This window comes from Prionailurus viverrinus, chromosome C2 (genome assembly GCF_022837055.1).
Source record: "Prionailurus viverrinus isolate Anna chromosome C2, UM_Priviv_1.0, whole genome shotgun sequence".
NCBI classification, from domain to species: Eukaryota; Metazoa; Chordata; class Mammalia; order Carnivora; family Felidae; genus Prionailurus; species Prionailurus viverrinus.
Genome location: NC_062569.1, coordinates 93,671,424 through 93,696,842, shown reverse-complemented (window position 1 = coordinate 93,696,842; position 25,419 = coordinate 93,671,424). Strand labels below are relative to the sequence as shown.

The following is a 25,419-nucleotide window of genomic DNA, read 5'->3' as shown; positions in this document are numbered from 1 at the left end:
TTAAGTGTCCGACTTCAGCTCAGGTCATGATCTCGCACTCCGTGAGTTCAAGCCCCGCATCGGGCTCTGTGCTGACAGCTCAGAGCCTGGAGCCTGTTTCAGATTCTGTGTCTCCCTCTCTCTCTGACTCTCCCCTGTTCATGCTCTGACTCTCTCTGTCTCAAAAATAAATAAATGTTAAAAAAAAAAAATTTTTTTTAATAAATAAATAAATAAATAAACTGAGAAGTTCAAAGATTACTCTAGATTTAGGGATTTCATAGGGATATTCTATTATGCTGGTTATCTTGAATAGGGCCTTGCTATTTTAAAACCAGAATAAAATACTGAAGTAAATTTGTAGTACAAAAACTGTGTCTTTTTAGTTCTTACTATGATCAATTGAACCACAAACTCAACTCAGTTTTAAATTCCTAGCACTGAATTCAACAGGAATCCTGGCTCCTTGTCAAAATTAGCTAGCAAACTCCTGCTTTGGTACCCATTTTATTACTATAAAGTTTAAAATTGTAATTATTAAGTAAAATTCAATACTCAATCTTAAAATATTTAGAGTCACTGCCATTTTGTTTTCTAGAGTCATCACTATAAAGGATAAAATGTAAAAAATTATATTTAGATATCTAGACTTTGAAACTTAACTCCTAATTTTCACAATGTCATAGGTAAAAAAAATCATACTTCAATAAATTTTTTTAAAGATCTGATGGCACAAAAACAGACACATAGACCAATGGAATAGAATAGAAACCCCAGAACTAAACCCACAAACGTATGGCCAACTAATCTTTGACAAAGCAGGAAAGAACATCCAAAGGAAAAAAGACAGTCTCTTTAACAAATGGTGCTGGGAGAACTGGACAGCAACATGCAGAAGAATGAAACTAGACCACTTTCTCACACCATTCACAAAAATAAACTCAAAATGGATAAAGGACCTGAATGTGAGACAGGAAACCATCAAAACCCTAGAGGAGAAAGCAGGAAAAGACCTCTCTGACCTCAGCCGTAGCAATCTCTTACTCGACACATCCCCAAAGGCAAGGGAATTAAAAGCAAAAATGAATTACTGGGACCTTATGAAGATAAAAAGCTTATGCACAGCAAAGGGAACAACCAACAAAACTAAAAGGCAACCAACGGAATGGGAAAAGATATTTGCAAATGACATATCGGACAAAGGGCTAGTATCCCAAATCTATAAAGAGCTCACCAAACTCCACACCCGAAAAACAAAGAACCCAGTGAAGAAATGGGCAGAAAACATGAATAGATACTTCTCTAAAGAAGACATCCGGATGGCCAACAGGCACATGAAAAGATGTTCAGCGTCGCTCCTTATCAGGGAAATACAAATCAAAACCACACTCAGGTATCACCTCACGCCAGTCAGAGTGGCCAAAATGAACAAATCAGGAGACTATAGATGCTGGAGAGGATGTGGAGAAACGGGAACCCTCTTGCACTGTTGGTGGGAATGCAAATTGGTGCAGCCCCTCTGGAAAGCAGTGTGGAGGTTCCTCAGAAAATTAAAAATAGACCTACCCTATGACCCAGCAATAGCACTGCTAGGAATTTATCCAAGGGATATAGGAGTACTGATGCATAGGGGCACTTGTACCCCAATGTTCATAGCAACACTCTCAACAATAGCCAAATTATGGAAAGAGCCTAAATGTCCATCAACTGATGAATGGATAAAGAAATTGTGGTTTATATACACAATGGAATTCTACGTGGCAATGAGAAAGAATGAAATATGGCCCTTTGTAGCAACGTGGATGGAACTGGAGAGTGTGAGGCTAAGTGAAATAAGCCATACAGGGAAAGACAGATACCATATGTTTTCACTCTTAGGTGGATCCTGAGAAACTTAACAGAAACCCATGGGGGAGGGGAAGGAAAAAAAAAAGAGGTTAGAGTGGAAGAGAGCCAAAGCATAAGAGACTCCTAAAAACTGAGAACAAACTGAGGGTTGATGGGGGGTGGGAGGGAGGGGAGGATGGGTGATAGGTATTGAGGAGGGCACCTTTTGGGATGAGCATTGGGTGTTGTATGGAAACCAATTTGACAATAAATTTCATATATTGAAAAAAAAATAAAATAAATAAAAGAAAATTATTATAATTATTATTAAAAATAGATAAATAAATAAAGATCTGAACCTAATAATAATAATGATAATAACAATAAAAATGTTTCTAATTAGCGATCACAACTTTAATCAGAATTATGCTGGGTAAATTCCTAGCCAGTCTGTGACACTCTGTGTCTCCATGAGATGACATTAGGTACTAAAATTTAAGTAACACCCTAATATGCACATCTGTGCATATTTAAAATTATAGAAAGTTTAAACTTTAGCTACAGTTACAACATATCTATAAATGGTGATATAATATTTAATTTGATCACATATAGATGTTTTATAATTTTGTATGATATGCTTGCTCCTATTTTGGTCTATGGCATAATAAAGGTATCAGAAATTAAATAAAAAGGTGCTATGGCTAACGAAATTAAAATGCATAAATGTCTATGAAAAATTCACTTGTCAGAAAGATGACAAGTTATCTCTAATATCTGAGTCATGAAAGTTTAAAAGGTGAAGGTTTCACACTTTAAAAAGTATACAAGAATTTAACAAAACTCTAGCAATACCTACTTTGCAGCTTCTCCCCTTGGCATTAGATGCAATAATATAGTTAAAACACATCCAGCACTTTTCTTGCTTCATAGTAAGTACTTTTTAAAGTGGAAAGTTGTTCCATTTTTACATACCTTGACATAGATCACAGGGAGCGTCTGTTTGGCTCGACTATAGTGTCTGGCAACTCTGTATACTGTTTCCGGAACATAGTCCAGCACCAGATTAAGATAGACTTCATCTTTCTGAAAGAGTTTATTAAAAACAAACAAACAGAAAAAACAAACTTAGAAACTAGTTTTTTAAGTATTCAAATTAGAGTAAAATCTCTATATAGTCACTTATTCAGATTTTTTCCTACTTATTCGGATTTTTAAGAAAAGATTCATGCATTCAATTTTAATTATACAAAAATAATTCAGAATGTAACTATAGTAGTGAAAGCAAGTCTACCTTTTTACTAATAATTTCATGGAAAAAACATAGCCATTTCAATACTGTTAAGATTCCTAACTATATTTAAACTATTATTTTGGTTATAAGAGGATATCACCTGTCACAAAATTTCATCTTTTTTTTAATATGTCTATTTATTTATTTTTCAGAGAGACAGAGAGAGAGAGAGCAGGGGAGGGGCAGAGAGAGAGAGGGAGATAGAGAATCCTAAGCAGGCCATGCACTGTCAGCTCAGAGCCCAACATGAGGCTTGAATTCAGGAACCAAGAGATCATGACCTGAGCCGAAATCAGGAGTCGGAAGCTTAACCGACTGAACCACCCCAGTGCCCCACAAAATTTCATATTTTCTAGTTTGAGAACCAGTACCCTCATATCCTATAAGGAAAGCTGTCACTGTAGTAGAGTGAGTACTGAACTGGGAGCTAAGATTTCCAGCCCTCGCTCTGTGCTAATGTATGCAAGTCAATCTCTCTAGGCTTTGTTCCTTAACTATAATATGAAAAATTGGGCTAGATGGTCTTCAAAATTTCTCTAACTTCTACAAGGTTCTATGGTTGTCTAATAGTCTGTAATTAGTAGAATAACCACTGTTTTCTACAAGTAACTGAAAGAAAAAGAATAACTTATTAAGGAGGCGAGTTACCATAGTCACAAGTTTATTGCAGGTCTTTTGTTTAAACATCCTTTCTCAGCAGCCTAAAGACACGAATCCAAGATCAGTGGAGACAAAGAAGGGAATTCCAACTAAGTACAAAGTAGGAAAGAGGGACAGAGTGCTACCCTTACTCTCTTCACGTGAACAATAGCAGATAGATAAAATGAAGCAGAAAACAAAGTTGAGAATCACATGCAAATCCAGAATTGGCTACTGAATGGGAAAATCTGTAAGTAAAGAAACTTTCACAATCTTCCCAATTTGAAATCATGTTATCTACCAAAATGAAGTGAAAATTTTCCATTTTCAGCAGTTACTGAAAATTTTTCATGTTAATACTGACATTTTCCATGTCAGTAGCCACTGCAAAGGAAGTAATAAGGGTGTAGGTATAAAAGAGATGACATCTAAATTGAGTACGAGAGGAGCACTTAAGGCATAGAGAAAACTGTATACAAGATATGAGATCAATGAATACAGTGGAGCACAGGAAACAGTTTAGTGAGAGAGTATGCCACTGACTCTATTACCTTTGCGTTATTGCTCACTCCCGTTTTCTCCTCTCTTCTCTCCATATCCAGCTTAAATTCCACAGTCTACCATTATCCTCACTCTCTAACACAGGGGTCAGTAAACAACAGCAAAAGCCTGATGCTTGTTTTTATAAATAAAGTTTTAAGGAGCAAAGCAATGCTCATACATGTACGTATTGTCTATGGCTGCTTTGGGGCTACGCTGGCAGAGCTGAATAGTTATAACTGAGACTTTAGCCTGCAAAACCAAAAATATTTATTATCTGGCCCTTTATGAAAAAGTGTGTCAAGTCATATCTGTTCAATAAGCCACAACCGTGGTTAAATCCAGCTTTCCATCCATTCCATGCCTGCACCCAAACTGCTGAATGTGGCTAAAACTGTGGTGTTTGTTTCTCACATTAAATTCATCATCAAGAAATTCAATTGGCCCAGCAATAATATATTTGCCTAGTCCATTCACTTTTCCAAAGTACCATACTTGATTTTTTCTGTCCTTCTCTTTGATTTCCGATACCCCTCTTTCCATTTCACCCTCAGCTGATGTCCTTGCTTGCACCACTACATGCACCCATCTACATCATCTAATTCCATATGCTCTTCCTTCCCTTCTCTAACTAAACTAAGTTCCTTTTTAAGGTAAACCCTACTAAACATAAAATAATAATTATATATACACACATACACACACACATACTATTCTGCTTTTCCTAATCACAATCAGTGCTTCAGCAATTTTCCTATCTCTCTCCATTAATTTTTCTCTCTCTTTGGGAGCATTACAATCTGTACACAAACTTGCTGTTATTTCTCCCATTGTTAAAAAGAAAACTCCTTCTAACTGCACTAATTACCACCATATTTTCTGGCCTCTTATAACAGTAAAATTCCTCCAAAGAGGCGTCTAAACTGACATTCTCCAATACCAGTCTCTTCTTATTTTCTCTGAAACTTACTCCAGTAGGATTTCATCACCACTGCTCGAGCAGAATTGTTCTTCAAGATCAGTAATCTCCTTGTTGCTGAATCCAATGCCAATTTTCAGTCATCATTTTATCCTTCCTTTTCTACGTGACTTAGCACCACTATTTAACATAGTTGGATCATGTTCCCTTCTTCCGAATGCCTGCTTTACTTGGGTTCTAAAACACTATACTCTTCTGGTTTTCACCTTACCTCAAAGACTACTCTTCTTGCTCTCCATTTCTGGCTCATTCACTTAAGGAATGGAGGATCCCAGGGCTCAGTCCTCCAATCACTGTTCTTAATGTAAGCTCACTCTCGTGATGATTTCATCCAGTCCGAAGGTTCAATACTACTCTACACTGATGACTCCCAAATTCATATATATGCTGGGCCTCTGCTTTTAACTCCAGGCTACTATGTCAAATTGTGCACTTAACATTGCCCAGGCTGAAAACCTTAGAATCATCATTAATTTCCCACCCCCATCTTTCTCTCACACATATACATACACCAAAAAAATATTAATGTTTCCACCTTTAAAATTTATTCAGGATCTAATCAATTCTTACCATCTTCACTGCTACAACCCTAGTCTCCACCACTACCACTTCTCACCTAGATTATTGCCAATATCCTCCTAAATGGTCTCCTTGCTTCCATCTTTACCCTTTAATCTAATATCAACAAAACAGAAGTTAGATTGTAGCTCTTCCACTCTATCTCACTAAGATTTATTCTTAGTGGTCTGCAAAGGCCTCCACACATACTTCCTTATTTTCCTGTCCTCTACTTTACTGCTGTTCCCATTGCTCACTCATCTCTAGTGACAACAGCAGCTTCCTGCTATTTCTTGACCACATTTGGCAGGCTTTCACATTCAGGGCCTCTATACTGATTACTCCTTCAGCCTAGAATATTCTCCCCCGAGACATAAACACACACCTCACTTGCCTCACCTCCTTCAAATCTGTGCTAAAGTGTTACTGTTTTAGAGTGGCTTTCCTTAATGGGACTCTCCCCAATTCCTCTACCCCACAATCCTACCTACCTTCCCCATATTATTTTTTCCCAAGATATTTATTGCTTTCTAACCACATAGTTTACATTGTCTGCTTCCCCCCAACTAAGCTCAATGAGAAATAAGACTGTCTTTTGTTCACTGCTCTTTTCCACCTAGAATATTGCCTACCACATAGTAGGTACTCAATAAATATTTGGTGAATAAACTAAACTCAGAGGCAATGAATATTATTTAAGAATTAGGATGTCAGTCTTACAAGTCGGCTTTAACTCAAACAGCACTGTGCAAAGTGGGATATGGTAAGGGGGCAAGGAGGAGTTAGGAAGTTTAAGAGTGAAAGCAGTGTCAGCCTCTAGAAACCTGTAAGAATCCAAGGCCTACATCAGGGCTTAGGCAATAAGGACTGAAAGAAAAGGGAGGTTGGGAGGGGCAAGTATATTGGCTAGCTAAACATGAGAGTAACAGAGAACCAGAGAAACAAATAAGTTGAAATTAATTAAACAGTCTCTAAATTTTCACTACTATCATTGTTAGAAAAAAATGACACCACATTTTTTTTCCTGTACACCTAAAATAAATTAAGTTAGTGAGAATTGTAAGTAAAATAAGTATATGTTTAAGGACGCTCTTTCTTGTAAAATAAGAAATAAGGTCATTTGCAGAACTAAAGGTAGTGAAAGTAATACTGCAGGCTAAGAGAAGAAAATTTCACAGGGCGCCTGGGAGGCTCAGTCGGTTAAGTGTACAACTTTGGCTCAGGTCATGATCTTGTGGTTCGTGGGTTCATGCCCCGTGTCAGGCTGAGACAGCTCAGAGCCTGGAGCCTGCTTCGGATTCTGTGTCTCCCTTTGTGTCTGTCCCTCCCTGACTCACGCTCTGTCTCTCAAAAATAAATTTAAAAACATCAAAGTTTTTTTTTAATTTCAGAGATGAAGTTTAGACAAGAAGCTTCAAGTGAAGTTGAGGTCCAATAAAAGGAACACATAAATAGAACATCCAGCTGGTGTCAAAGGGATGTGTACATAGAATTCAAGTGATGGTAAGCTATGGGTTTCAGAAAGGTCACTAACACAGGTGTTAAAACTATCCTTTAAAAAAAACCTGATTAGCTAGTTACAGGGTTTCTTAATTTTAATAAATCATTTGACAGAGTTAATTATGATATATTTATGATTTATGAATGACCTGAAGATATGTATAGCACTGTATTACAATTTAACTAATTTGCTAAACAGTATACCAAAAATGAAGAATAAAAAATGAAAACATTAATGTCAAATTCGAGAAGAGTTTCTAATTTCTAGTTGTATAAGCTCTGTCCTTCCCCTGTCCCAATCAATATTTTCAAAAATGATTTCGTATATTAGGGGTCGCAAAAGCAAATGCCTTCAATGGCTAAGCAACAAATGTAAATGTGTGAGGCCAAAATGGGTACTGTAGTAAGGGGTAGTGGTTAATAAATCAGATAGATAGTACAAAACTTAACTGTAAGCATCCTAATTCACAAAAAATTAACAGAATGCACTAGCCAAATAAAACACATCAGGGGATGAATGTGGCAATTTACAATTTCTGACTTTAACACAATCACCAAAGACTGACACAAACCCAAGAAGAATGGCTTAAAATGAAGACCAAATAAGAGTTTAAAGAACTCTAATATCCAGGAAACCTACAATATAATATTTAACAAAGATAAATACAAAACCCTATGATTAAACTCAAAGTATCAATTTATTATGTAGAATGACAGGTAAGACTTGACAGCAATTCAGTTGGAAAATAAACGATAGGCGTAATGAAGAGAACTCAAAAGGCAATCTACATTGAGGTGCAGTTAATGAGAAACTTCATGCAATATTAGATTACAGTTGAACTATTATGTTCAGATCAGTAAAGATAATTCCACTCCACTTGGCACAGTTCAGGCTTCATTTGACATACGGATAAGTATCCATTTTTAGGCAATGTATTTTATTCCTAATATTAAAAAAGCAGAATACACCAAAGAAAGATTAAAGAAACCATGTCTGCTATAGGTTGAATGTTCTAATTCACTACACTATGAGAAATATGGGATTTAAATTATATTTAGACTACTGCTTTGCAGATTAACATAAACCTGTCTCTTTGCTCAAATATATTTTGTTTATTCACTCCATTAATTCTCAAAAACTTGCAACTTCTTTAGAACCATGCAGGACATCTGTCCATTTTGTAAGTGAAGTATAAATGTCCATATACATTTAAAACTGTCATTTTGAATGTCTTCATTTTCTGAAACATTGAAGGTGTCTCGTTAAAGGCACTGTAAATACCTTTGATTTCATTGTTCTGTGCTTGTATTAAAATCACATCCACTTTTTTTTTTTTTTAATCTAACTGGATCCTAAGGCTGGAAACCAAAGCAGCCAACTAATAACACTATCACTGCTCTTGATTTGAAATAAATGGGCTCAACAATATCATGTTCTTTAAATACTCTTATTAAACTTACAGACAGATATTCTGCTAAATTTAATAGTCATAGGAATAATCCCTGAGGAAAGCCCATCTGTAGGAAACATCAAGTACAGAAAAGACTACTATTTTCACATTCCAAAAGTAGTTTTATTGGGAGGTTCATGAAAAATATAATTCATAGGACAGGGTATGCTAATATTTTGAGAAGAAAGGACCACGACTCAGCTTTTCTATCACTTGTAATTTTCTAAAATATCCTAGGTCTGCCATTTTCTCAATGTAGTCTCTCTCTTTTAGGTTACTAGACAATATGTGAATACTCACAGCTTAGCTATAAGATTTAAAAGCCAAATATAAAAATACAACATGTAAAAATGGATATGCCTGAAAACAGTCTCTCACATAATGAGAAAGTACTAATTTCAAAGGACAATTACTAGGCTTCCCCCAAATTTACTAAGGAGTCACTGTTATATACCTTTTAAATTTTTTTTAATTTTGCTTCTTTTTTTTTCTTTACATTTTATTTATTTTTGAGAGAGAGACAGAGCACAAGTGGGGGAGGGGCAGAGAAAAAGGGAGACACAGAATCCGAAGCAGGCTCCAGGATCTGAGCTGTCAGCACAGAACCTGATGCGGGGCTCGAACCCACAAACCGTGAGATCATGACCTGAGCCGAAGTCGGATGTGCAATCGACGGAGTCACCCAGCTGCCCCATGCTATATATCTTTTATTATTTTTTTTTTTAATTTTTTTTTTTTAACGTTTATTTATTTTTGGGACAGAGAGAGACAGAGCATGAACGGGGGAGGGGCAGAGAGAGAGGGAGACACAGAATCATAAACAGGCTCCAGGCTCTGAGCCATCAGCCCAGAGCCCGACGCGGGGCTCGAACTCACGGACTGCGAGATCGTGACCTGGCTGAAGTCGGACGCTTAACCGACTGCGCCACCCAGGCGCCCCTGCTATATATCTTTTAAAAAGAATTCTGCTAATATACAAAATGGATCTTATTCAGAAATCTCTAAAATATTACATGATGTACAATTTAGGGAGTATTTCTCTCAGTGGTTCAGTTTTTCTAGTTGTCACTTTAATTAACAAACTACTCTCTAATTGCTGGTAATCACTCCTCTGTGAACTCTACTCTAAAACCATTCAGTCAGGAATAAATTTAAGTGATAAAACTTTGATCACACCTAACAACTAAACAAGAGCTGAGACAACTCTATCCAACATTTGGAAAATAGACAGATGATTTTTGAGGTCAAGGAGGTCAAGGAAACAAAATTACTTGAGGCTGCAGCTTTAAGCAAAATCATGCTATAATTCTAAAAATTTGATGGAATGCAAAGCGGCTTATCATAGAACCCCAGTAGAAGACATTCAACAAAGTAGACAGCCCAGGATTCTCCTCAGAACTGGGTTTGGGAACTTGACTAGCAAACCTCCTCCCCAAAAAACCCAAAAAACAAAAAACTTAAAAATGAATGCCTTTTCTCCAATGGGTGTGCCAGAGTAGGCCAGAGATGGGAATAACACTAACAGTAAAGTGGGTCGATTAGGGAAAGGGAAATATTCTTTTCCTTGCGAGGGGTGGGAATGGGGAAAGGGAGACAAGTACCTGGCATACAAGATAATGGCAAGCTTCATCCTCATCTCACATTATATATAACACAAAATAAATACCAAAACTACAAAAGTTAAAAAAATACCAACTATAAATCTACCAGAGGAAAACATGAGTGTGTTTGCAATCCTGGAGGCAAAATATCTATAAGCTATTAAGGAAAATGATGCCATTAAGATTATATAAAAACATAAAACTTTTATACAACTTTCCGGAAGAAAAAAAAAGAGCCAAATTTTAAAAAAGGACAATATTTTTGTCCACCAAAAACTATTAGAACTAATTAATGAATTCAGTAACATTGCAGGGTACAAAAGTAATATACAGAAATCTGCTGTATTTCTACACACTAATAACAAAGTAGCAGAAAGAGAAATTAAGAAAACAATCCCATTTATACCTGCATCAAAAAGAAGAAAATACCTAGGAATAAATTTATCCAAGGTGGTAAAAGACCTATACTCTAAAAACTATAAAACAATGATTAAAGACATTGAACACAACACAAACAAAAATGTACCATGCTCACGGACTAGAAGAATTAACATTGTTAAAATGTCCATGCTACCCAAAGCAATCTACAGATTCAGTGTAATGTCTATCAAAATACCAAGAGTATTTTTTCACAGAACTAGAAGAGATAATCCTAACATCTGTATGGAACTACAAAATATCCCAAATACCCAAATCAATCTTGATAAAGAAGAGCAAGGCTGGAGGTATTACAATCCCAAACTTCAAATTACACTACAGAGCCATAATAAAAAAGTATGGTACTGACACAAAAACAAACACATTGATCAATGGAAAAACCAGGGAACTCAGAATTAAACCTACCTTGGTCAATTAATCTACAATGAAGGAGGTGAGAATATAAAATGGGGGAAAAGACAATCTCTTCAATAAATGGTGTTAGGAAAAACGGAGAGCTACATGTAAAAGAATGAAACCAGACCACTTTCTAACATAAACCATAAAACTCCTAGAAGAAAATATAGGCAGTACATTCTTGGATACCTGCCTTAGCAATATTTTTCTGGTTCCATCTCCTCAGGCAAGGGCAACAATAACAAAAGTAAACAACTGGAACTACATTAAACTAAGAAGCTTTTATTTTTTTTTATTTTATTTATTTTTTTTAATTTTTTTTTCAACATTTATTTATTTTTTGGGACAGAGAGAGACAGAGCATGAACAGGGAAGGGGCAGAGAGAGAGGGAGACACAGAATCTGAAACAGGCTCCAGGCTCCGAGCCATCAGCCCAGAGCCCAACGCGGGGCTCGAACTCCCGGACGGCGAGATCGTGACCTGGCTGAAGTCAGACGCTTAACCGACTGCGTCACCCAGGTGCCCCATAAGAAGCTTTTATACAGTGAAGGGAACCATCAACAAAACAAAAAGGCAATCTACTGAGTGACAGAAGATCTTTGCAAATGATAGATCTGAAAAGGGGTTAATATCCCAAATATATAAAGAAGTCATACAATTCAACACCAAAACCACCCCAAATAATCCAATTAAAAATGAGCAAAAGACCTGAATAGATATTTTCCCAAAGAAGTCACAGAGATGGCCTATAGGCTCATGAAAACATGCTCAATCTCACTAATCATCAGGGAAATGCAAACCAAAACCACAGTAAGATACCACCCTGACACTAGTCAGAATGGCTAGTATCAAAAAGACAAGAAACAGCACAAGTGTTGGCGAGGATGTGGAGAAAAGGGAATCCTCATGCACTGCTGGGTGGGAATGTAAACTGGTGCAACCACTGTGGAACAGTATGAAGATTCCCCCCAAAATTAAAACTAGAACTGCCATACAATCTAGTTCCACTATCTGGGTATTTACTTGAGAAAAACAGAAACACTAATTTGAAAAGATATATGCATCCCTATGTTTACTGCAACAGTATTTACCACAGCCAGGACATGGAAGCAAAATAAGTGTCCATCAATAGATGAATGGGTAAAAAAGATGTGGCATATATACACAACGGAATATTACTCAGCAATAAAAAAGAATGAAACTTGCCATTTGTGGCAACATGGATGGACCTAGAGAGTTTATGCTAGTGAAATAAGCCAGACTAAGAAAGACAAATATCATATGCTTTCACATAAATGTGGAATCTAAAAGAAAAAACAAACAAACAAAACAGAAAGAGACTTCTAAATACAGAAAACAAACTGATGGTTGCCAGAGGGGAGGGGAATGGGGGGATAGGTGAAGGGGATTAAGAGGTACAAACTTCAACTATAAAATAAGTAAGTTACAAGGATGAAAAATACAGCATGGGGAATGTAGCCAATAATATCATTAATAATTCTGTATGGTGACAGGTGTAAACACACTGATCATGGTGAGCATTTTATAATGTACGTAGTTGTCAAATCACTATGGTACACTGAAAAATACTATCACACATTGTATATCAACTATACTTTTTAAAAATTGACAACTTGGCAAAAAAATTTCTGCTCATATAGGACAAATGACTAATGTTTTTAAATTTCATTTTTTTAGAGACACAGAGTGTGCTTGCGAGTAGAGGTGGGAGAGAGAGAGGGGGGGGAGAAACAGAATCCAAAGCAGGTTCTGCCCTATCAGCACAGAGCGCGACGTAGGACTCGAACTCACAAACTGCGAGATCATGACCTGTGCTGAAGTCAGATGCTAAACTCACTTAGCCACCTAGCTGCCCCTAATTTGTTTTGTTTAAAATACAAATAACTCATTAATTATGACCGAAGTCAGTAAGAAAATACTAACATACCGATGAAAAAAAAAAATTAAAAGGGACATAAACAAATGGCTCTTAAGTCCTACCAATGGCCAATAAAAATAAAGATGTTTAACCTCCTTCATAATTAAAGAACTATAATAAAAATAACAATGAGCTATCATTGTTCACCTAACAAACCAGAAAAGAAAATTCAATCTGAGAAAAGTATGTATTGGGACAGGGTCATTGTTCAATATGAACTATTATACACTTGTGCTGAAAACCCCAAACTATTGCAACCTTTTGGGAAATCAATGCACTAATATAATACATCCCAAAGAGATGTACAGAGATCCAATTCAACTCAGCAATGCCATTTCTAGGAATCATGTGTATGAAAATATGTCTTTGCATGTGCACACACAAAGACAGTTGGAGGGGTGCTTGGGTGGCTTAGTTGGTTAAGCGTCCAACTTGGGCTCAGGTCATGATCTGTGGTTCATGAGTTCAAGCCCCGCATTGGACTCTGTGATGACCATCAGAACCTGGAGGCTGCTTCAGATTCTGTGTCTCCCTTGCTCCCTGCTCCTCCCCCACTAGTGCTCAGTCTCTCAGTCTCTCTCTCAAAAATAAATAAACATGAAAACAAACTTTAAAAGACAGTTGGAAATTTGCGTAGAGCAAGAAATTAAAAATAATCTGCATGCCAGAAAGTAGAGACATGCTCAAAAGCAAAACTAAACAAAAGCCCACATGAATAGGGTATGTCAAAAGTAGACAGAAGCTAACTGGAAAGAGCTCCCAAAGGCCAAAGCTGGAATAGTCCGATCAATAAAATGACTAAAAAGATTAATAAATGGGGGAGAAAAGACCATGTCTCATGCAGAAGAAATCCAAATAATTATGTAGCCAATCTGCTCTTAAGGAGAAGGAACATAAGTCCTTCCTTCTGAGCTGTAGGTTTCCTTCCAAAGTAACTTCCTTACAAAGGACAGAGCATGGAAAGCTGCAGGGGTGGGAGGGAAGGGGTATAACTTCACAGTGGAGAAAACTGAAAAGTATTAGGTCAGCCAGGTGATCAAGGTTAATAACATCCACAAGTTGTGCTAATGGTATATGCCATTGATATGATGTGATGAACACAGCACTGTGGACTTTTACAAATAACCAATTTATTATGAGATACATATCACACAAACCCCAATAGTGAGGCAAGCAACCAGTACTCCTCAAAACTGTCAGTCACCAAGAGCAAGGAAAAGTCTGCCACAGTCAAGAGGTACCTAACAGACAAAATAACTAAATGTAATGTGGTAGCCTAAATGGGATCATAGAAGAGAAAAAAGCATTAGGAAAAACTAAGAAAATCTAAATAAACTATGGAATTTAGTTAATAATAATGTATCAATTTGATTCATTAATGCTAACAAATGTAACCATACTAATGTAAGATGTTAACAATGGGGGAAATTAGGTGCAGTGTCTATGCATATAGACATAAAACACCATATTGTTATATTTTGGGGAATGAGGGCAACATGTTTCAAAATAATATGAGTATTATTACATTAACATGTGATATACATGCTCATATATGAATACAGGAAATTTACTTCTACAGAGAGGGATTTGAGGATTTAGATATCAGGTTAAAGATTTTACTTTTATCTACTGTCCTGTGTTATTTCAATTTTTTTCTAATATGAACTGTAATATTTTATAGTTTCATTAAAATATATTAAAATAACATAAAAACAAGGTGGTAACTGATATTCAAAAGAAACCTATAGATTCACATCTTCAAACAAATGACAGTTATCATCTCACTTGCTATCATTTATAATTTATGAAGACCCTTGACAATTCATCTACCTCAAGAATTTTGCATTATCTATACATTCATTCTCTAGTTCACAATCCTATTGAAAAGCCTGCATTGATCATCAGGAAAATTTTCATACAGATAATATGTATACCACTTTAATAGAATTCAACATGAAATTTTAAGTAACAAAATTGTGGAGTTATTTACACAACGTCTTTATTTCAGTAAATAAAATTCTCTGCTACCAGTGATTTTCACAAAATAAGGAAGGTGAAAGAGAGAAGATAAAGGAATGGAGGAGAGTTGTATTTTGTAAAGCAGACCAGGTGTACACAGTTATAACTTTGTACAGCATTTCTATACGTACACCATTTCTAGAACTTGAGATTTCATTTAATTAAAAAGTAACAAAAGACACTTTTCACATAGGGAGGCTGACCTTGATCCAATCAATCACTTATGAACTCCTTTCTACATCCCTAGCCTCACCTCCCACTACTAGACCCACACTCCCATACTTTATATACCAGAACTTTCAAAATACTTGTATCTCTTCTACACAGACTATGTTGTTTAACCTCACCAAGCATTTCAAACATCCTGTATTTCTAACCTGGCACACTTATACTGTACTATTTATCTAAAGAGCTCCTCCTCAAAACCGTAAGTATCATTTTTCCTATGTAATTCCTTCGCTGACCACTCTGGATAATTTATTACTTTTCTCTATAGTATTTCTGTTCATAGTGCAAGTAATTGTTACTCCATTTGTCATTTTACAGTATATTTCTTTTCTTGTCTTTCTCAAATTCATTTAGACAGACCTTATACTTTGTCTTTGTACCTAAAACACTATATAGTGCCAACAGGCTGAAATTAAAACGAACTTCGAAGATTTCAGAGAGTGGGTATTTGGAAAGAACACAGACTTAATAGCTGAAGAGTCTACAACTATGTGGCAGTAAGCACCACATAAATTTTGGATATTATTATCACTGCTGCTATAATTTTTGTCATAGAACAAAAGGCTATTTACTCTTTTCTAAAAATTCTCCAAAGTAGACACTATACAACTTCTCCTTGTTTAGCAATAATTACTGAGATATTTTTAAATGTTGTATTTCTAGTACACTACTCCTGGAGAAATTTACATTCTGTGCTAAATAGTATATATAGCATACTATACAGACCCTGGAGACAGACTTTCTAGAGTTGACTCCTAACTTTGCCACTCAATAGCTGTAGGACTCTCAGGTAACTTACTTAACTGCAATTGCCTCAGTTTCTTCTTCCATAAAATGGGGGACAGTAACAGTACTCATTCTTTACGGGATCGCTGTAAAGTTTAAGTGCGTTATAAAGTACATGTAAAGTGCTTACAGCAATACCTGATGTAGAGCAAGTGTAATATATATTTGTTATTATTAAACAATAAATTGTAAAATAGTCAGTTAATGTTTATTAAGTGTTAATTATATGCCAAGTGCTATGATAAGCACTTAAACTTATTACACTTTTTTCTTACAAAACCCTTACTGTATAGATGAGAAGGGGAAAAGGCTTACTACAGTAAGTATCTTGCCCAGTCATACTGCTATCAAGTGGCAGAATTGGGATGCAAATCCAGCTAGTGCTCTTTAATTTTCAGAACAGATTCACTCCTACCCTTTCCTCTCCAGGGCTAGTGACAAACAGGCATAATCAAGCACAGCATTCTTCTCTCTGATCCCAAAAGCAGTGGTAGAATCTTCCTCTGCATACAGCCCTCTACACAGTTACTATCAATAGAACAAAGTTAATATGAGGAATGAAATCAATTTGTCATCCTTGCTATTTAACTGCCTCTCATGCAAGTAGAGGGAGAGTTTTATTTTAAGGAAGGCAATTTCTTTATTATCCAAGTAATCAATCTATGATGAACAAAGGTACGATATTTTCACACGTAAGTTTACTTATAAAAATTTTTCTTAAAAAATTAATTTAAATAAAATTTAAGGCTCCTGTAAAGACACAATGTGGTTTACAAACTATGTCCTTCAGAGTCCTAGGGTTCTACAGAGGTGAGCTGCAACTCAGGAAAAGCAAAGTCAGCTGGCCCCATACCCCAGTTTGAACCAAAGCAATTTTCCTTTTTATCTGTTCTATTTATAGAATAGGGGTTCTTCATAAAATTTTATTTAGGGGGAAAGGAATTTCTACTGCGAAATACTGATATTGAAAAAACACCATTCTCTAGGGTACTCAGAATTCACAAAAGTATATTAAGCCTAGACTTTCAAAACATTCAAAAATCCCATTTTTCCTCTGGTCAAGGAGAAAGAGTGCTATTTTTTCTGAACTAAATCAGTTACTAAAACCTACTGGGTAATCTAAAGTATACTAATTGACTACATGATGCTCTAGTTACTATAGCAAACACTAGTAATTCCAATCAGAAGACTACAACTAAGACTAAGTAACACCTCTGGTCTCTGTTCTGACTTAATTCATCCTTCTTTTAGTCATCCTGGTTACTCCTTTCCTCAGTTATATGCTAAAAGCTGATTATTCATAATCCCTAAATAAAAACACTGTTTAAAATGGCAGAGTGGAGCAAAATAAAGACAAGTTCACCAAAACAGATATAACCTTTCAAACTGTGATCAGTGGAAATATCTGCCAAGTATTACAGCAATCCTACTCTAACTTCATCCACAACTAAAGAGTGCTTATGCACAAAAATTATGATGCAGCTTTGGGATAGCTTAGCTATAATTTTAAAATTAAAAATAACAATGTGGGAGTAGTTAGGGGGTATTATGCAGTTCAACAATTCAGTGAAATACATACTATATAACCAATAACCAGAAATATTATGAGATCTCCAATATTTAATAAGATTATAAATAATTATTCATACAATTTTGTAAAACATGTACAAATAGAATGAGATATGTAGAGATGTAGAAGTTAAAAGTCAGGCTAGAAAGAGAATGAAGAAGGCTCAGGACAGATGAGAATCCATATAAAGATTTGGAAGGATCAGGCATTCAACGAAAGATGGGAAGAAACCCAATGAAAGAAGAGTACACAAACCCAGAGATGAGGCTGAAATCCACAGAGAGAGTAACCAAGAAAGAGAGCAACAGACAGACACCAGAGTTCAAGAGGGAAAACAAATGAGGGGGTGACACAGACCAAGAAAGAGGGACAGAAACCCAGACCAAAACATAGAGAGACCCAGAACCCAGAGTAAAAGGAGCAAAAACCCAGAAAGTAGATGGAGGAGACTAAACAGAAGTGAGACAATAGGCATAGAAGAGACAGAAAATGGTAGAGAGATAATGATGACGATGAAAAGGTTACAAAATATTTCATATCTGAACTCATACATCGACTAAGCCTTTCATCCTTATAATCTTGAAACACTGAATTCTGCTCTTTCTCAACCTCAAAATTTCTAAAATCATCCCCCTAACTGCCTCCTCACATCTCCTTTGGGCTCCTGTTCTGACCACCGATCTCCTGTCCAGATGGTCCCCTAAGCTCTCTGAAACCCCTAAAAGGAACTCTTTTGAATCCCAGTCTCTTCATGGAGGCTTTTTATACTGCTTTGCCCTTACACTGCTTTTCCCCAGATCCACCCGGATCCCACCCAAAGGCAATGGTTTCCCTACAGCTCTCTCAAATGAGGACTCTTCTCACCCTCAACACATTCTAGGACCAGCAGACAATACTTGGCAAACTGCTGGCTCTTTGCTGTGCTGGTCTCAAACAGCCTCTCTCCCAGAACTCCTAAGAGCTCTTTCACATGGCTACACAACTCTATCAACCCAACTTTGTCAATATCATTTCTCCACTTAGCACCCCACTTCCTGACACCACCACCACCACTACATGTGAAATCATACATATATCTAATGGGTATTTCTATTTGCTTGTCCCAGAGACATCTCAAAACTATTAACTTGTTACTTCCTCCCCCCCAAATTTATATAAACATAAACACACACACACACACACACACACACACACACACACACACACACACAGGCAGTACACCAAGCTTCTCTTCAGACAGAAATCATCTTTAAAGGTCTGTAAGAATTTCCTAAGACATTTATATCCCTTTCTACAACTGTAGTTCTAAGTTCACTCTCAGTAATCTACTCTTGGAGAGTCAGAACTGATAATAACAAACCTAAGCTCCTGGGGTACCTGGGTGGCTCAGTTGGTTAATGTCTGAGTTTTGATTTCGCCTCAGTCACGATCTCATAGATTGTGGGATCAAGCCCTGCCTCAGGCTCCATGCTGAGCGTGGAGGCTGCTTCAGTTCTCTCTCCCCTTCTCTCTCTGCCCCTCTCCAACTAGCGTTCTCTCCTCTCTTGCTCAAAATAAATAAATATTTAAAAACAACAACAACAGAACAAACCTGAACTCTCAACCCTAGAGCAGAACCCGTCTTTTCATATGGGACATATTAGTTTATTACCTGGTCTCTTGAGTAATGTTAGCCCTGCCAGAACAATTCAGAAGAATGGAAGTAGAGATGGTGAGGAAAGCAAGAAGAAATCATCTTTTCGGTGGCTAGAAGATCATAGGAGGTCCTGCACCTGTGTATTTCTGCATATCTTCAGAAAACCTCTTTTTGTTAAGGAAGGATCATTATTTTCAGCAATATATCACAACTTTTTTTTCCCCTTTCTGTTTTGTTAATGAAGCTATCCAAAATTAAGCTGAATCTTTTTTTCACTATGAAAAATTTACAATGCTCAAGAGAAAGTTCTGAGATAAATAAAACATTATAAAGTAGTTTCTTTTTTATAATAGAGGTTCATTGTCCTTCTGGTTAACCTCCTTTAATAACTTCTCAATTGCTCTTTATCTATAAGACCATTTTTAATAATAAGCAGCTCTAAACAGCAACAGGGAGGAAAATCATCCATTGGGATACAGAAATAATAGTCCACTGTCACTACCAAGGCAGAATTAAGTGAGGGTGAGGGCAGAGTGTGATCAGGGCTTCCACCAGACCAAAACCAGATAGGTAAGCCTTTTGATGCCACCACAAACACAGCCTTATATTCAAAAGTTTGATATTCTTCTTTTTCTGCTCTTTATCTTTGTAAGCATTAAATGAGTTAATATTTGTAAAGTACTAAAAACAGTATCTGCCATATAGGGAGAGCTAATAAAGTAATCAGGAGAAAATGTTTAGGGGCTTTGATAATTCTGACCTCTACTTTCCTCCCTGAGGTATTATTATGTCTAGCATCTAACAACAAAAAGTCATGAGGATGCAAAATTCCATTGTAAGAGTGCTGTGAACATAACAGATGTTCCATAATTTTATTTGGGAAGGGCCAGGAAAAAGTAAAGACATATCAAAACAAATAAGATTAAAGACATAACACGCTGTTTGCTAGGTTTTTAAGAAAAAAAAAAAAAAGTGGCATGAACCTCATAATTGGCTTTAGAAACAAAAGAGCTCAAATACTTATAAAGGCTTACAGTCCCTAATACAAGCACCTGAGAAACAAGAGTCACAAAGGAACCAATTTGCTAATTATCATTGCTAAAACATTAGCTGTGACTCACACTCACACACACACACACAAATATATAAATAACATTTATGTATCTACAGAATGTATATCACAGTCTTAGCTTAATACATAGGCATCTTCCCATATTACAGGCTCTGTCATGAAAAAAATAACTTCTAAGGAAATAACCTAACTAAAATTTAATGGAAAATGATTAAACTCTGATACACTGGGAAGTAGTTACATGAAGTAAAAAGAACACTGGGCTTAGTAATCAAGAGGGATTACAGATCTAGGAACTTAAGATAGTATGTGCAACTTGACGTCAAAAATATCAAATGAACCTATCCAAAATCATATTTATTTAGCCAAAAAGATAAAGTGGTTTGTTATTTGCCCTGCCCCCTCACCAGAAACCAGTAAAGTAGAAATTTAAGGAAAATACTGAATTTGGGAAGAAGGGACAGTGAACAGGCAGAAAGAAGAAGGTAAAACAGAAGAAACAGACTTTCTGTGCTTCCATCTCCAGGGAGCACAATGACATTAATTATTATTATTTGAAGAGAAAAACCAAAAGGGTCAGGGATTCACAGTACATGGTCTTCTTAAATTATCCTTTGCTTTCACAAAATTAAATGCAATCATAAATAATGACCATGTATAACAAGCTCTATAATACTGTACCTTTCTAACTTTCTCCCTCACCAAGGATAGGTTAAATTTGCCTCCCAATGTTGAAGTCTCATTCTGGTCTTACTAAAGTCCTCCTGTTCCCCTTTCCCTCCAATACTTCCACTTAACAAAATGACATCATTTTCCACCCTCTAATAAACAACTAGAACTATCATGTGGCTCCAGAAACACATAAGGAACACAGAAGTTTAAAAAATAAATAAATATATGTATGTGTATGAGTGTGTATGTTTGTGTGTGTGTGTAAAGAACTAAAGACAAATGTTCCAAAAAAGAAAATTCTTCAAAATTCATTTCCCTTTATCATCTCATTAACATTTTCTGATATAACTACTGACAGTCAATGATTATGTCTTGAGCTCAGGATTACTAGGGCTTATGCTTTAGAATTCTTCCATTTAATATTAGCAAAACTGTTTCACTCACTGGGCCAGCGTGGGGGATCGGGTGCAGAACAAGGACTATTTTTAGAATAACAAGTCTATCACAATATTCAGTACACACTTTCTTCAAGACCTACCTTCTCACCACTTGAGTAGAAGAAATAACGCAATCGGACTATGTTACAGTGATCTAGCTTTCTCATGATTTGGAGCTCTCGGTTCTGAAAAGGAAAACACATGAAAATATTTTTTAAAGGATAAATGCTATTCACCATATTGACTATGATACTAAAATTTCATAACAATAAACACTACAAAGAACAGGCCATGGATATGTTACTAAAAAGTATGGTCTAGGGGTTGGGAGGCTGGGCAACATAGGTGAAGGGGATTAAGAGGTACAAAGTGCCCACTGTAGAATAAATAAATCATAGGGATGAAAAGTACAGCACAGGGAATATAGTCAATAATACCGTAATACACTTATCGTGGTAAGAATTTCATAATGTATATAACTGTCAAATCACTATGTTGTACACTTGAAATTAATATAATATTATGTCAATTATACTTCAATTAAAAATTTAAAAACTAAAACAATAACAAAAATTTTCTAAACAAGATAAAAAGTATGGTCTGTACTGACCTGCAAACTATTTATTAGTCTATGAACTATTTACTACTGCCTTGCGATAAGATAAACACAGAAATTGAGAATAAGTGCTTAGAATCTTTCACAGCAATTTGACAGAATAATTTCATATTTATGAATCTTAAGAGTGGGGCCTATTATTTTGTATTTTTTAATTTCACTTTTCTAGTAATTGATTTGTATTTTATGTTACAAAAATATCAGTCTGATGTACTGGAAATTTTTTTAACTAATACTTCACAACTAATAGCTTGAGAAACAGTGATCTATATTATGACAGAGATACCTGGAATGAGCTATTATTACTGGAATCTTTCACAACTATAATAAAAATCAAGCTTCTCACTAAACACATAAATTTGGGTGCAAAGAGCTCTTACAAGCCCCACTATCTTCCAAGATATGGTCAAAAAAAAAATTTTTTTTTGAGAGCCCCATAAGAAAGGTTCAGTTGCTAAGTTTTACAGAGTTATAATAGTACATCCCAGAAACTGTACAGTCCTGATAAATTTATAAACCACACAAATAATTTTTCCTTTGGGGAGTTCAAAGTTATGTTCATTCTTCATGAAAAGAAACCATCAAATAATATGATGGCTTCCCAACAACGTAAGTTTTTGCAGTAATAAATTCGAAGAGTATATATTAACAAAGAAGATACATTCCAACAATATACTTGGCTGTCAAAAGTCCAGTTAATAAAGGCAAATTACATAACAGAAAAAATATTAAAAAGTACCAGCTATATGATCAGGAAATATAAAATTTCAGGTAAAATAGTGAATTAGAAGAGCTACAAAACATAAAAGTTAATATACCTGGGAATCTGGATGGAAAAAATGCTTTATGGTTAGAAAAAAAAAAAGCCAAAAAAAGAGGGGCTGGGGGTTGCACAGCAGATGAGGAGCCTAATCAGCAGAACTATCCTAGAACAGAGTGGTCTCCAGTTCTTAGATGATAGAAGGGGCTCCTGGGTGGCTTAGTCAGTTGCACATCTAACTTCAGCTCACGTCATGAACTCGCCGTTTGTGAGTTTGAGCCCCGCGTCGGGCTCTGTGCTGACAGCTCAGATCCTGGCGCCTGCTTTGGATTCTGTGTCTCCCTCTCTCTCTGCTCCTCCCCCACTTGTGCGCTCTCTCAAAAATAAATAAATGTAAAAAAAAATTGTTTTAAAGAAAATAATTTATGTAATACTAACCAAAAAAAAAAAAAAAATCAAACCTGGACCTACAAATGGCACCTTAAAAAACGAAGGCCATACATGAGAACAGAGGAATAAAACCATGAGAGGTAAGCAAACAAAAAGCAACATGGCACAGGTAATTCCAACCATAACAAAAACCACATAAAATGTAATTAACTAAGCACACAATCAAAGGCAGAGAATGTCAGATTCGATAAGAAAGCAAGCTCCAGCTATATTCTCTCTCTGATACACACACTTCAGATTCAAAGACACCAACAGCTTGAAAGTAAAAGGATGCAAAAAGATACAGCGAGTAAACAGCACCAAGAGATCTGGAGCAGCAATGTTATTAGCAGACAAAGTAAATTCTGAGAGACAGCGATTTCCCCATTTCCTACCAGATAAAGTCTAAATCACTTCATATTCTGGTTCCTTATTATCAGCTTCATGTTATCTTCCACTCATAACCAACATGATCATAACTAGATCCCACTTCTCACTCTTTCTGACCATATTATCTCATTCCCAATTCTAAACCACTGATCACATCATCACTGGAATGTCTTGATCCCTCCCTTCCACCTACACACATTCTATCCATCCTTGAAGTTCCTATTCAACTCCCACCTCTTTCACAAGGCTATCCCCAGCTGTTCCAACTCACACTAATCTTCTCTAATCTCTAAATTCCTGCAGCACCTACCAATATTTTAGAATTGAGTATATACTTTCTTGGTTTTTATTTTTATAAACTGTAGTTCAATAGTGTCATATAAAAGAATGCGTTTCAAAAAGTACCTTATAGAAATCAGATACTACATTGTAGTCACTGTAGGGAAACACAACACACACTAACACAACTTGTCCAACTAACTTACTATACATGTGCCTTAAGAAAAGCTGAATTTTGTATCTTTCTGTATCAGAGATAGAGCTCTCAAAGCTGGTTACTTTGTCTTTCACAGAGTAAATTCCCTGTTTTTATAATTTCTTCTGCCTTACAACTTGCTGTAGACCAGTATTCTCAAACTGTGGGATCAGCCAATCAGGAAATGAGAAGGGGGTGAGTAAGGAGAAAAGAATAAGAAGTTTAATACAGTAAGACTAAGGACTTTTTCATCAAACTTACTTCAGTTATTTTTCTGTGCACTGGGTTGCAATGTAAAATCTACTTCTTACTACAAGATCGTAGTTAAAAATTTTAAATCCATTGTAGAAAAACAACCTGTCTATAAAGGCAAATCTTTTTCCAATACAGAAACGATAAAAACTTACATGTAAACTATTTTTATCATTCCCACCTAAAACAAAATAAGAGAAAACAAAAAGACTGCTCAAGATGGAATAAATAACACACAAGTATAAGAAAACCTGAAAGGTACATTTAAAGGAAAAATTATCCTTTTGGTTTAACCAATAGCCATTAACATATATCCTCCTCTAAAGTAGACAGGGGCTATTGTTCATTTTTACATCATTTGACATCTCACACTTTAAAAAAAGTGGGGAGGGGGAGGGGTACTTCCAAAGCTAAAAGCACTGTGTCAAGGGAATCCTTAAAGGGTACTTTATGTACCCTATGTAAAATTCAATAAAGGAAAAGCTAACTTTTAGGTGAAGTAACAACCAGAAAGCTTAATAATACTGTAGATGTCAGGTAGGCAGCATATGGCTATCATCTTCTCTTCTTCACCAAATTTCATTCCACTGGATCTTTCCTACCATAGAAAGTTCCATTTTCATAAAATCTAGTAAAATAGGACTGACTTCAAAAGTTTTGCTTCAGGGGTGCTGGGTGGCTCAGTCAGTTAAGCGTCCAACTCTTGTTTTCCACTCAAGTCATGATCTCTCAGTTGGTGAGTTTGAGCCCTGCATTGGGCTCTGCACTGACAACAGTGTGGACCCTGCTTGGGATTCTCTCTCTTTCTCTTTATCTCTGACTCTCCCCTGCTTACTCTCTCTCTCTCTCTCTCTCAAAATCAATAAACTTTAAAAAAAAAAAAAAAAAGTTTTGCTTCAAAGGCTATTTTTTCCAAAACATACCTTCTTCTTCAA

The 25,419-nt window shown here is 36.1% G+C and overlaps 1 protein-coding gene across 3 annotated transcripts in view; it reads right to left on the bottom strand.

The window, feature by feature from the left end:
• Positions 1 to 25,419, bottom strand: part of GSK3B (glycogen synthase kinase 3 beta) — a 195,190-nt gene that overhangs the window by 85,009 nt on the left and 84,762 nt on the right. For all 3 annotated transcript variants that reach the window (XM_047874647.1, XM_047874645.1, XM_047874646.1), the window contains exons 3-4: positions 21,664 to 21,747; positions 2,782 to 2,892 (exon numbers count right to left, since the gene is read on the bottom strand). In XM_047874647.1, coding sequence (XP_047730603.1) covers positions 2,782 to 2,892; positions 21,664 to 21,747 — 195 coding nt within the window. The remainder of the gene's footprint in view (positions 1 to 2,781; positions 2,893 to 21,663; positions 21,748 to 25,419) is intronic.